The 14,493-nt window shown below is 35.2% G+C and overlaps 1 protein-coding gene across 3 annotated transcripts; it reads left to right on the plus strand.

Annotated features, from left to right (window-relative positions):
• Nucleotides 1-3,595: 3,595 nt before the first annotated feature.
• LOC131855030 (collagen and calcium-binding EGF domain-containing protein 1-like) lies at nt 3,596-14,184 on the plus strand. 3 transcript variants are annotated; one of them, XM_059206239.1, is made up of 9 exons: nt 3,596-3,740; nt 6,464-6,595; nt 8,068-8,216; nt 9,453-9,598; nt 10,248-10,395; nt 11,323-11,402; nt 11,782-11,951; nt 12,336-12,487; nt 13,958-14,184. In XM_059206239.1, the coding sequence occupies exons 1-9, from the start codon at nt 3,610-3,612 to the stop codon at nt 14,167-14,169; spliced, it is 1,320 nt and encodes a 439-aa protein (XP_059062222.1). In that variant the 5' UTR covers nt 3,596-3,609; the 3' UTR covers nt 14,170-14,184. The 3 variants fall into 3 exon arrangements, with proteins under 3 accessions (XP_059062222.1, XP_059062224.1, XP_059062223.1); XM_059206241.1 differs by having other exon boundaries at nt 3,654-3,740; nt 6,469-6,595; XM_059206240.1 differs by having other exon boundaries at nt 3,679-3,770.
• The last annotated feature ends 309 nt before the right edge of the window (nt 14,185-14,493 follow it).

Below are 14,493 nucleotides of genomic sequence, written 5' to 3' on the forward strand. Positions count from 1 at the left end.
ACCCCTATCAGCCGTCATATCTGAGTTTACTCTCCTTTTTTACATATTATTTATTTATTTATATAACTTCAATGCAGAAAATACCAAGGTATACCAACATATGGCGGACTTACGGCCTTACGGCCTTACTTTTCTCCCAGTCAACCACAGGTTGTGCAGAGAAACTGTTGGCGGTACAAATGTAATCAATGAGAAAAATAATACCTATGTCATAAATAATATATATTTACTAAAAGTTAGTATATATTATGTATGATTATGCCAGTTCTTCTCAATTGGATCTATATACCGAACTGGACGGTAGGGAAAAAAATATAATGTAAAAACTTGACGTTCATAAGCGGCTAAAATGTCCTACATGAATAAATGATTTTTGAATTTGAATTTGAATATGTATTTATAGAAAAGTCTATATATGTATTTATATTAGTTGTCTAATACCCATAACACAACATCTGCTCAGCTTCTTCGCATTAAAAACTAGCGCATTTCCTTTGTCAGGGTCTAAACTATTTGTGTACCAAATTTCATTAGTAAATCAGTTCAGTAGTTTCGGCGTCAAAACGAAACAGACAGACAGGCAGACAGATGCGCACTTATAATATTAGTAAGGTATATATTATATTACTAGCTGTACTCGCGACTTCGTCCGCGTGGAATTTAACTTTATTTTTCTAAAATAGAAGTAGCCTAAGTTACTCCTTATTACATCAGCTACCTGCCAAAAAAATCCCGTCAAATTGGTCCAGCCATTTCAGAGATTAGCCGGAACAAACAGAGAGACAAAAATTGTAAAAAATGTTATTTTGGTGTATGCACCGTATTTATATTCATAAATGTAGTAAAAGATGGTTATTTCAATATTACAAACAGACATTAATTTTATTTACATGTATAGATGTCGGTTGGTAACAGTGTTAGTCATTGCACAACACGAGTAGCAGTGTGTCAGTAGAGCGATGCGCGGCGCGGCCGTGAGCCGACGTCGACGCCTGCCCACCGTTTACACTAAACATTCTTATAGACAAACTAATATTACCATATATAATTTTTTTTTAGGACTTAGGATTATTTTATACTAGCTACTTGCTCCGGGTTCGCACGGGTGTACATGAGTTTTATATATATCTTATAAAGAAAATTCTCGTGTCACAATGTTAGTTACCATACTCCTCCCAAACGACTTGATAAATTTTTATGAAATTTTATAGGCATAGTAGGTCTGAAAATCGGCTAATCATACCCCTAAATGGTCGAGATAATATTTTATTTTCATTTCATTATTATTTAGGATTGAAAAATAAATACAACCCTAAATTTTCACACTTATAGCATCAACCCCTATTTTTTAATAACAATTTTAATGTATATAGCAAAACAAAGTTTGCCGAGACAGCTAGTATATATATAAACCTTCTTCTTCAATAAGTATGAATCATTTGAGGTCGGTGTATAATTGTATTTGGAGTGTCTGTTTGTAATATTGAAATAACCTTTTTTACTACATGCATATTAATATCAATACGGTATATAGACCATAATAACATTTTTTACAATTTTTGTCTATCTGTCTGTTTGTTCCGGCAATCTCTGAAATGGCTGGCTCGATATTGACGGGACTTTTTTTGGCAGGTAGCTGATGTAATAAGAATTATTTAAGGCTTCTATTATTTAAGAAAAATAAAGTTATATTCCACGTGGACAAGTTTATCAAATACATACAATCTTAATAAGATTATTCAAATCGAAGTTACTCTAAAAATAAAGCGGGTACGTCTCTAACGGCTGTAATATATAGTCACCCTAATTAAAGTATATTTTGATAGTGGAATTTATTTATGGTGCGCTACAGACCACTTCAGCAGTGGTGTCAAAACTTTGCCTAAAATAGCCAATATAAACTCAGCGTGCCCTTGTTCATACGAAATCAGTTAAGGGCACAGAATTGAAAACAAATACAGTTAACTTTTTTTCTCGAACTAAATTTGTTTAGCCTTTACAGCTTCATCATCTGCGTCTCCTTATCCCATTCATTTGAGGTCGGTGTACTACATTTTTCTCTTACAATTAACCCTGTTCGCAGCCATCTCGTTATGTATCAAAATATGACTATTCCTTCTTTATAATCTTTCACACAGTCCATGCGTCTTTTTTCGGCCTTCCTCTGCCCTTATAACTATTCACAATCACATGAAATTCAACAAGTGCAGAGTGCAGAAACCACTTCAATCCCGTAGAAAGATTAATGGTATGGCTGAAGGCCAACCCCTGCTTGACGGAGACTTTAATCTGAGGGCACCGGTTCGATCCTGAGGACAGACTGTCATAATTTCGATGCTTACGCATGACGATGTTTATAATGGAGCATCGATCGGAAGGTAATAGTTTTCAGAACAAATCCTTTTCACTATTATTATTCACACATACGCACACACACACAAAATTATTTTCTATATATGATAGTCCATATGGTATATGTAGTTGTTATATGAGTCAATAAATAAAATAAATTTAATATAAGCACTTTTGAATGATCATATGTTCTTATTCTACCACTCATTCGGAACGCAGTGTTATGTTAATAAGAATATTGAATTAAATAAAAATATATAGCTCTTTTTATTGTATGTACTTTATCTTATTCTGTTACTACTAACAATTTTTAGGGATATTTGCTTAAATATGTAATGATTTTGAAAGTCAATTGTTTTTATTTCCACATTATGCTTATCTCAAATATACAAGTTCCATATTATGATTGTTATAACTAATAACTAACACTTTATCCACTGTATGAATCATCAAGAGATATCTTTGAGTAGGTAATCATTACTTCCTACTTCATTGGATAGATTAGTATATAGGACAATTCATTAAATAGTCGAAGCGAGCGACAAATGCATCCTTTTATGCGCCTATCAAATGTTAAACAGTAGACAGATGTTCAACAGAATGCAACCATTTTGATGCATGCAGCTGTAATAAAACTATAAACCGTGTACACACGACCCTAAAATCAGGGCCAAAGATAGTAATTAATCGGAGAACACACTGATGTGAAATCAGTTCCGTTTCAAATAAGACGATAACTTTTCTCGTTTCTGTCTTCCTAGTTTTTCTTCCTTACCCTGTTTTAGGGATTATAAAGGGTTGGTTGGGGCATCCAGCCCGTGTTATATGAGGTGTTAGTCAGGTCAATTAGGTTCCAGAATTGACAACGATGGATTCCACGTGGAGTTCGATCTGACATGGCACATTACTAGAAAAGGATTCACGTCCCCATAAATATCCTATATATTTGTTTCTTCATTGTTCTATTTTCAATTATTAGGAACGGCAACTACTAAACCTATTGCTTACAGTGTATACCGTCCACATCCACACAGTTCTACTTATAAACTATTACTTAATTACTTGACAGAACTTCATTCTAATGCTATCATCCTCCACTAGTGCCCCGCCAGCGTATGCGTTAGCGATGGCGATATTTCCTCCGATATTGTCCCTGATTTTCGGGTCATGTGTAGACCGTTTATGGCAACCCCACATATACTCGCAGTTTGAATACCTCTGTACAAACGCATATAGACGCACGCGCCCGCAGTCGCTATGCGTGCGCCGCGTGACTTCGTGGCCCTTGCCGCTTTCCTCCTCTGCTCTCCTGTGACCCTGGTATTCTGCCACGGTGAGGGATACTATCCAGAGGATGGGTCACCACAACTCGACCATATATTGGACGTGTGAGTGATGATTCTTTCTGTAGTTACCAAGTAGGTTGTGACATTGAAATATTTTTATCCCCGGAAGTGTTTCTCATAATTTGTTATTTCCATTCTCAGTGCAAGGCGTGAGTAGAATCCCGTACTAATTAGTAATGAATAAAATGTACCCATAAATTTATTCAAAACTTAGAACAGCAACTTAGAAACCGTATCACTTTTGTTTGTAAACACATAAAACGTGTGTTTGATTTATACGAATTGCGTATAAAACAAACACGATTTTATGTAAAGATTACCAAAGTATATTAGTGAAATTCGCAGCCATACCGGTTCTGAGATTGATGCGCACAATCACAGACAAACAGTCTAATAATCATTGTTTTGTGTTTTATTACGTTGATAAGTTTCCCCAATAACAGTATTTTACATATATCTTTCTTGTACTGACTTTCATTCATAGTTCAAATAGATTTACAGTTTTCAGCGTTTATGAATAAGTTGATAACGCTTTTGTAACTATTACATTTTATAACTGTTATAAATGCTGATATCTACGAATAATGAAAGTGTGTTTGTCTGTTTGATTGTCACGTTTTAACTAGTAAACGGCTAAACAGATCTTAGTGTAACTAAATATTAATTAAATATTATTAAATATATCTCGGGACAATTCACACAGCGCCATCTAGACCCAAGTTAAGCTAGCTAAAGCTTGTGTTATGGGTACTAGATAAGTGATACAAATACATAGATATTTTTTCGTAAATACATACATATTACATATAGAAAACACCCAAACCGATAAAAACAATCATACTCATGAATACAAATGCGTGTGCCGTGCGAGGCATCGAACCCGCAACCATCGGTCATTAAGCGGTGTGCTAAACCGCTAGACCACCGAGGTCGTCGAATGCTTGAATATATTGCGATGACAAGAGCGGTGGTGAGAGTAAACACACAATATGGTGAAACTTGTATACTAACTGTTACATCTTGAATAACTATACCTTAGACTAATTTCTATATATATTATTAACCACTCTGTGCAGGGGCGGATCTACCTAAGGGCTTTTTGGGCTGCAGGCCAAAGGGCCCCCAGTCCCCATTGAAACGATATTTAGAACATAAAAAAATATCTAGAAAGTTAAAAACCTATCATAAGGTTGGCAACCCTGAGATCAATCAACCCATGCAAGTGCGCGTCTATAGAAAGGTATGAGGAAATTCTGGTCGGTGTATTTTTTAGTTGAGTAATATAATTAGGTAGACCCCTAAGTAGATTTAGCCCAGGGCCCCACAAATTCACGATCCGCCCTTGACCCCTGACTGATCCGCAACTTACGTGTCGTTAGATAAAGTGACTTATCTAAAACTGGCACAATCTATTATCGTATGTACTGATTTGCAATTACTATATCACAATATATTATATCAAAATGAATATAGACTATCTTTATTAACAGTTGAATAGATTTTAGTGCAATTGCTTGAAGGTATAATATGTCAGGATGATCATAGACTATATTTAGATGAAAAAGTGCAAACGAAGTCAGATGCAACAGTTAGTTTTATATTAAATTCCTCCATTTCATCATATCGGCGACCGACATAGCGCATACAAATTATAATTATTATTAATTATGAAAATTACTCTAAACGCACTTGTTATCAATATGAATCAACGCAAAAATCACGTCGAAAGGTCAACGACTGATGCTGTATGCAACAAAACAATATATATACGAACAATGTATACATATATACTTTAAACGAGCTATTTCTTTATATATATAATTTACTAACTGTGCCCGTGACTTCGTTCGCGTGGAGTAGTAATCTTGATCAGCAAACATATTTAATAAAGTAATCCAAAAAGCCAAAGAAAAATGTTTCATCATTTTAACTTCAAAAATAACGAATTTCCAGACAAACTTTCATCCCTATTTTATTTTACCCCTTAAGGGTAACATTTACAAACTTTGAATGTCATATTTACTTATATTTAATCAACAGTCTAATCAAAATTTCCAACCTTCTAGCTTTAAAAATGAAATACTTCTATACAACCTTTCATTTTTCCTTTCAACCCCTTACATTCTTTTTTTCGTATTAAAACGTAGCCTTTGTCGTTCCTCAGGGTGTCCTCCATTGGACTATCTGTGTACCAAATTTTATTTAAATTAAAAGGTAACAAACAAACAGATAGACAGAGGGAGAACTAATAGATCCATGTCAGATTGACCTCCACGCCGTTCTCTCTGGAAACCATCATGATAAATTTCTTGCGAATTTGTCACGATGGGCTAATTGACCTGACCTCGTGTTCATCTTATCATCCTCCACTGGTGCCCCGCCAGCGTAAACCGTTAGCGCAGGCGGGTGCACCCATTCCATTATCATCCATAAAAAAAACTAGTACTAACAATCGCGGTCCTCCTCACTGAGGTTTTCTAGGAACTTTTCGCCACGCACAACCACATTGTGGAAATGGTGTGATACTTGATTGATGCATTGCGCAACATTGACATGATTTGTTTTAAATAGCAATGTAATTTATCAATTTGATAAGGTTTTCTATTAAAGTCAATTTAGACCGTCATGCACAAGTTGTTGAATGACTTGTACTCGAATGACTTCCCAAATATGGAGAAAGGGAACTGTTAGTAATATAACCCCATTGCCAAATGTTTATGATTCTGATTTAGATTCGGTTACACCAAAAGTGTTATTATTTTCAGAGCAGAAAGCCGCTTGGAGTGTCCCACGGACAGGCTGCTGAGGGTCCGACAGATGTGTCACAATGATAATGGTGATGACATGGAGTGCATCAAGTTCCAGTGTTGTGACACACACGTCCTCATAGCTGGCAGGTAATGATCAGTGATCAGCATGTAGGCTTAACTTACTCTAATACTACTTTCTTCTCTACTTGTCCAAAATGAACATGTCATGTCCTGTCTAGAATGCTGAAGCTTTCTTATTTTTTCTCTACTCGTGTAAAACGAACATGGTTAAGTCCCGTATAGATTGCGCTTTAATTTTTACCTAAGATCCGAAAATCGTTTTATGGAAATTGCGTAAGGTTTTACAACAAACTGCCAAAGTCCGTACTTGATTTGGCAGAAAAAAATTTAAATGTCTTATAAAATATTTTCTTTGTAAAAAAGCTTAGTATAAAATTGAAGAATTTATAAATGATAATAATGTTTTTGTACAAAATATCTAACTTAAAATTCATAGCGCTGATAATGTTATCTGATTGAACAGAGATTAAGCGCGTAGCGATTTCTATGTTGATTGTCGCATGCCTAATCCTTGTTAATGTAAATAAAATTAAAACAATATTTATTTAAAAGAGTAACACACTAGTTTCTTCTTCTTCTTGTGATTAGTGCATTCCGAATGAGCATTAGAATAAAAAACTTGACTATTCAAAAGTGCTTATATTAAGTTCATTTGAATAAAGAATTTTATTTCTATTTCTATTTTTTTTTTAACTATTCTAATGCTGTTGGCCGCAGCTTCACCGAACCCGCGGAAGAACTTATGAAGTGGCTGAAAGCCAACTAATCACTAATGGATACGACTTTAGTCTGAAGGCTAGGGATTCGAATCTCGGCCCAGGCAATAGTAGGTCGTAATTTCGATGGCAATCCATACCCGCGGAAAGACTTAGGAGGCGGCTGAAGACCAACTAATATTGAGAGCACCGCTAGGGGTTCCTTGGCTCCTTCTTTGGGAACGCTAACTCAGGCCGTCGTAATTTCGATCCCATTTGAATTGGAGCGAGCGGAGAACTCTGAGTATTTCTAGCTTTTAAACCCATTTTATGAAACCTATGTTCTCATCTCGTGCTGTTTTTTGTGAAATAACCTGCCATTACAGACAGTCCATCAATTATCACTTATAAATTTATATATATTTAAATTAAAATTCCATTTCTTCTCCATCAACACGTGAAGCTCTTTCATAAGTAATTATGATATTTAAATTTAAGTAACTACCTAGTTATGTTTTCATTATAATATGTACAATTATTCTCATTATGTATTAATTATACGATGTACACGTGTTTTTGTTTAACATTTACATGTAGAGTGTAAAAAGTCTGCGTGGGTACCTTAATCTCACACATTTCAGCTGCCAAGCTGCCATTACAGGATGTATGGCAGCTTGGCTGCTTGGCAGCTGAAATGGACACTCTACCTCTTGTAAATCAGCTAGTATAGCCTGTATATAAATATAATAATAATATAAATATATGTATATGTTAAACAAAAACACGTGTATATGCCTCTTATTGCATGCATGACCTTAACATATGAGTGGTTTTATGTTACAGGTGTTTCCCTAAAGCAGTGGACCCCTGTAGCTTAAGGTTATGCGAACAGGCGTGCGAGGTTCGCAATAACCGTGTGTGGTGCACCTGCCATCGAGGGTTTGAGTTCTATCCCGACAACTACCGGAGGAGAACTCAGCCATATTGCATTGGTAAGTACATGACAAACATATAAACGACTTTCTTATACCTGGCATAGGGAAACACTGATGAATTATGAAGCTGTGAATTGTCCTAGGTTATTATCAGGGATGTTATGGATATGAAATTTCGGATACGAATAGGTTTCGGATATAGTAATAATTATTATACCGGACACGGATATGAAATTATTTCGGATTATCCGTTAGTTCAGGATAATTTCGGTTACGAATATTACTTTTATAAGGAATTTCAAAAGGATAATACAAATAGCTAATAATATGGTTACATAACGTGTCTCAATTAGGCTCCGCCCCTATCCGATATTATCCGAAACTTTTATTTCGGATTCGGATATTCGGATATTCGTAATCGTAAATTACGAATATTTTTTATATCGGATATCCGATAGTTTCGGTTACGGTTACGGAGCATCGGTAACATCCCTGGTTATTATCTATATATTAATAATTGTAGCAAAACGTTGTACCCATACAAAATTGCGCGGACGAATGAGTATGATCTTTCGCACACTTATAGTTAGAGGAGTGTAGAATACTAATATATTTTTTTAATTATAGATACATAAAAATACGTACATTAAGTCAATAAAAAAACACATACTGTTTATTAGAGTATCTTCTTTAATACTAATATTTTTTTTAAATTATATTTCATTTATTTTATTATTTATTGTATATACATCAAATTACTATTTTTATATTTAAATAATATAACAATATATTAACTTCTCTCTCTTGTCCTCTTAAATCTCTATACAATATTATTACTTTTTTATTTTATATCAGTATTTTGGCGCCAAAGTTATTTCACCTTTTTAAAATGGACTACAGGCAACGGAACAAATCAAAACAGTTATAATATTGAGACAATATTCAAAGTGGGATATTTAATTTAAGACCTACTCATATCTCATACGTTGATATTTCCAATTGCCTTTTCAGTGCCTTTCATAACTAAACAGCTGAATGAAACTAAATAAAATTTGACGTTGAAGATAGATTGTAACACAAGCACTAACATGGTTTGTCTTAAAAAACCAGACGGAGTGGCGGGTTAGAATTAGTTTTGAATATTTAGAAGCTTTTATTTTTTAAAATGTTTATGTTATGCGCTATATATGTATATGTTTTTCTTTCTTTCCGAGTACCCGAAGTCCTCTATTTTATGGCTAATAATAAAAGTATCCAATTCACGTGTTAAACAACTAACATAAATGTTTTCAGACATAGACGAATGTGAGAATAATAACGGTGGATGCGAACAGAATTGTATTAATGATCCTGGTGGATTCCACTGCGAGTGCCTGCCTCCAATGGTGCTCGCACGCGATGGAAAGAAATGTCAACTCCCCGTACCTTATGTGATCCCAGTAAGTCATTTGAAATGTGTACAGTAATCCAAAAGGGGATTTGGGGGCGTTGGTAGCAACGATGGACGACGCAGATTAACACACCACTTTACTTCCGATGGTAACGGGTTCGATTATTTACACGGTACATTTGTATTTATGAGTATGGTTGTTTATATTGGGTTGGGTGTTTTCTATGTACATTTTTAATGGATTATTATAAAACGGTGCATCGGGCAGTAGTAATGGGATGGGATGGTTGTTTGGGATGATGGGTTCGATTCCTCGCACGATACAAACATTTGTATTCTTGAGTATGATTGCTTGTATTTGTTTGAGTGTGTTCAATGTAAATATGTATTTTTTAATGCTGTTAATCGCAGCTGGCCTTTACAACCTTACCGGACTGTAGGGGCTGAGTGCAGATGGCACTCCAAACCCGCTGTGCTTATGGAGTGGCTGAAGGTCAACGTTCGTCTGACGAATATTACTTTTGTCTAAAGGCATCTCTAGGAATTCGAACCTTGACTTAAGCCGTCGTAATACTGATCCCCGTTTGAATTAGACGGAGGATCGATCGGAGGGGAGTTATCGGATGGGTACTAGACCCATAACACAAGCTCTGCTTAGCTTGTAACTAGATGTTCAGGGAAATATTTTTTTTTGTCAGGAACCCTTACCCCTGGAGCAGGCGTCGTGCTTCGCTACCTGCGACAATGTGGACTGGCTGACGAAGAAAATGAAACAATTGACTGAAGAACTGCACGCCACGCAAGCAGCCCTCAAGAAAGTAATGGACAGTCCTGCTGTTAGAGACGGTAATTTATACAAATATAAATATAATAAACATTATAGCATATATATCTATACATATAAATAAAATTGGACTGTCTGTTTGTAATTTTAAATCAACAGACTATTTCCTTTTAATAAAATTGCTGTAACATATTCTGGTGGTAAGAATTAAAAAGAATAAGAGCCGAGTTTCTTATCAGTTCTTAGCTCAAAAGCAATCCGAACTGACGGTAGATTTGACATATCATAAGAGTCTATAATAGACCTACATGAATAAAGAAATTTGGTTTTAACAGTTTTCACTACTTCCATATGATAGTACATGTATATACGGTACTTACATTAAAAAAAATGACTGTCCGTTTGTTCTTGCTAATCTCTGGAACAGCCAGACCCGAGACTTTCACTTTAGACAGTTAATGTTATAAGGAGTAACTTACGCTACTTTTTATAAAAAAAATATTTATTCAAAATAAAGTTAATTTACACAAATAGTACCTATTTTATAAGAATACTAGCTTTTGCCCGCGGCTTCGCTCGCGTTAATTTATCCCCTTAGGGGTGGAATTTATCAAAATCCTTTCTTAGCGGATGCCTACGTCATAACATCTACCTGCATGCCAAATTTCAGCCCGATCCGTCGAGTAGTTTGGGCTGTGCATTGATAGATCACTACGTCAGTCACCTTTGAGTTATATATATTTAGATTAAGACATATTAAACAATGTATTTTTTTTATTGAACGATAATGAATTTGTTCACCCGCCTACGCTATCTGTATACACTGGCGAGGCAACTGTGAAGTGAGGATGAAGATGAAGACAGGTCAGTTAGTCCGTCGTGGAAAGTCAGTAGGAATTAACAAGATTGGCTTTTAGGGAGACCGCGCCATACCAGGTTGACCTCCAACCTGGTATGGTTATTTTATAAATGCTATTTGATACTTTCAGACGGGACCTATGCGTACAGATTGCTGGACTCTGTAGCACCCTTAGAAGGAGGATATTGTCGCTGTGAAAGGGGACCAAGGGTAAGACCCTTTCTATTAAGCTAATTAATATATACCATATAGTATAGTTTTAGCACTTTTTCCTTGGTAGTTTTAGGTATTACGCATACCTAAAACTACCACAGCTTTATTTTCACATTCCATTTCCTTCGGCGGCCTAAATAGGTAAGACTTTAGTACCCAGATAGACCATCACAAAATCTACCTACTTAATAACTGAGAGACATAAATACATACATCAAATTCTATATAAAGTAGGTAACATGCAGATTATACCTATAAAAACATTTGTATTGTGCAGAGATTAAACCCGCGACCATCGAAGAGGCAGCAAGTTAAAGCACTAGATCACCGAGGTCTTTTCAAAAACAAATTAAATAGCACTGTATTTTTTATTTAGGGTCCTACTGGTCCTCCGGGCAGAGACGGTCCGAAGGGCGCGACGGGTTCTCGGGGACCCCGAGGTCCCAGGGGACCGGAGGGGTCATTGGACCTGATGTTGTTACTACTTGCTGATATGAGACATGACATCAAAAATTTAGAAGAGCGTGTATACAAAAATGGTGAACAGTAAGTATTGTATATTATAGCATAAATCCTTTTTTTAGTCCTGTGAAAAAATCTATAAAATGCGGTCCCTCTTTCAGAAGGGTGATGAGACTGTGGGTCGTATTCTTACCCATTATAAAGTGTACCTACGAACATTCTACCGCGACTTTGGAGGCGTTGGTCCGCCCTATAGATGTAGGGCAGGGCCCAACTCGTTGTAAGAACGACCTATTTTGCCCTTTTCAATTATGGAAGCGTGTGGGTACACGCACACCTCCTGGGCCATTTAGTTGGAGCGCTGCCTTCCTCAAGGCTAACACCTTGGCCCCAGTGGTTGCCCGTAACCCAGAAGACATACGTAGATGTCTCGCTCGGTGGTACTTAAAAGTGATTGGTTGGTTTCAGGCCAGAAAGGTTCAATCTACAAAAGGCGTGGCATCAGCAACGTGAGCAGGAGAAGCGAGGACGTGAGAGTCAGACGCAGCAGACGCTAGGAGCGTACACCTTGCCGCCTCTAGAGAGCGTTATGTACGACCCCGTTGAAACATCGCCCCAAGGTAAAAATATATACTATTTTTAAATCCGATCCCGTAATTATTCATAATATTGTTTATTGTTATACATTTTTAACATAACCCTTTTCTCTATTACGGCAAAAGAAAAAAAAAACAATAAATAGTGGCGGGCATAAACCCGCGTTAAAGTTTTTGAATTTCGAATGAACACCAAGAAGTAACTTTCTTTTTATTATTTTAGTATGTTGCTTTCTAGCCAGTTACAACTATTATTATGATATTGAAACTAAGGTATATATTTATGTAATTTGAAGTAGTAAAATATCTTATTTACTTGTTTTTTTTTTTGATGGTAGATAAATATATGGAAGATTGTCATTGGGTGTGTCATGTTAATATACAATTGTTTTCCTCGCAATGAACTCAAATATAAAAAGTTAATTGTTAACTAGAAATAATCTCACCTTTAATTGTACAAGTGAAATAATTGTATTTGGTAGTGTGTTACATGGTTTATTAGTAATGCGTAATGAAATATTACAAGTGTAGGCACATTTGTAATGTGCGATAGTCGGTGGTTCGATACCTCGAACCACCGACTATCGAAAGTAAGGCGGTGTAGGAAACCACTAAACTACAGCGGCCGTCATATATAATAGAATAAAGTATAATGTATCTGCTTTTAATATTGGTGCAATAAAAAATATACATAAATAAATAAAAAATATAGTATTAAAATAAATACTTTATTTTTATTTATTTTTATAATTTTATATTGCACCAATATTAAAAGCAGATACATATTATATATATATATATAAATATATAAAAGAAACAAGACACGAGTAGTGCCACCTCAACTCAAAACCCCTTAGGAGCCGAAACACCGTATTACGGATATGCTTCTAAATGCATCATGACAATTCAACACATAACTGTATTGTAGAACGCAAGCGGAAGAAGGTACAGTAGGTATAGAAGAAGGTACAGAAGGTACAGAAGGCGGTTTTATCGCTAACGCAATCTCTTAAAGACAACCGTAGGAAAAAGAGTTATACTAAAAATAAAGTAGGCGGCACATGAGTGGAAATAAGATAATAAAATTAAAATAAAAAAATTAAAAACAATTATTTACACTTATGTAAATAATTTAAAAAAAAAGTGTACAGATGTACACCGGAATAGGTTTAAATAGTAATCTACACTAAAATAAACTATATTGTAGTGATACTAAGATTTTTAAAACTGCATTATTATTTATATAAAAAAAAACATCTATTAAAAAGAGCAACACACAAGTTTCTTGCTCATTCTTCTTGTGATGAATCTGCATTCCGAATGAGTGGTAGAATCAAAATATGACTATTCAAAAGTGCTTGTAATGAGTTTATTTGAATAAAGATTATTTCTATTTCTATTTCTATTTGCATCATTTAGCTTATAAAATTGGAATTTCATATACGAACTAAGTACCTATTATTGCAAGTTGGTTAATAAAACACTTTGTTTCAGATCTAATTGAGAAAAATCCTCATGAAAGTTCACCAGATTGGTCTCTAGTGAACAGCGAGAGAGACCCTACGGATCTGCCAATGAGTCAAACCGAGGACATGGCTGATATGGATGAGAAACTACGCCAGTTCTACATCCTGGCTAACATCACCAGCTCCGGGGATAACGACCCGAGTGATGATAATCCTAATGATGTTGATTATAACTATTAATATATGTGAATGTTTTATTGTATCCTACATAATTCGCAGATTAAACGCCAGAGGGCCACATGACGCAAACGGTAAATTTTACAGGAGAGCAAATCAAAATTTTCACTGTGGTATTTTTACTTTTTTTCACGAATCTATAAGTAATATATCTATGTATTAGCTCTAGAATATGAGTGTCTTTTATGAATATAAAAATTAATTTAGATTTTTAAATTTTAAAAATTAATTTATTTAAGATTTAGATATCATTTTTGAAAAAAAAATAGTTGATTTTTTTGCGTTGTGGCCCTTTGGCATTTATATATATATATATCCTACATAGCT

Source organism: Achroia grisella, unplaced genomic scaffold (assembly GCF_030625045.1).
Source record: "Achroia grisella isolate CSIRO2021 unplaced genomic scaffold, CSIRO_AGI_Agris_v1 utg1295, whole genome shotgun sequence".
Taxonomy (NCBI): domain Eukaryota; kingdom Metazoa; phylum Arthropoda; class Insecta; order Lepidoptera; family Pyralidae; genus Achroia; species Achroia grisella.

Bases quoted from the DNA above. Each gene is read 5' to 3' on its own strand.
- LOC131855030 (XM_059206239.1), top strand. From the start codon at position 3,610: ATGCGTGCGCCGCGTGACTTCGTGGCCCTTGCCGCTTTCCTCCTCTGC. The intron at 6,596-8,067 runs GTAATGATCAGT...TTTATGTTACAG, and splicing joins CACGTCCTCATAGCTGGCAG to GTGTTTCCCTAAAGCAGTGG. The intron at 12,488-13,957 runs GTAAAAATATAT...ACTTTGTTTCAG, and splicing joins CGTTGAAACATCGCCCCAAG to ATCTAATTGAGAAAAATCCT.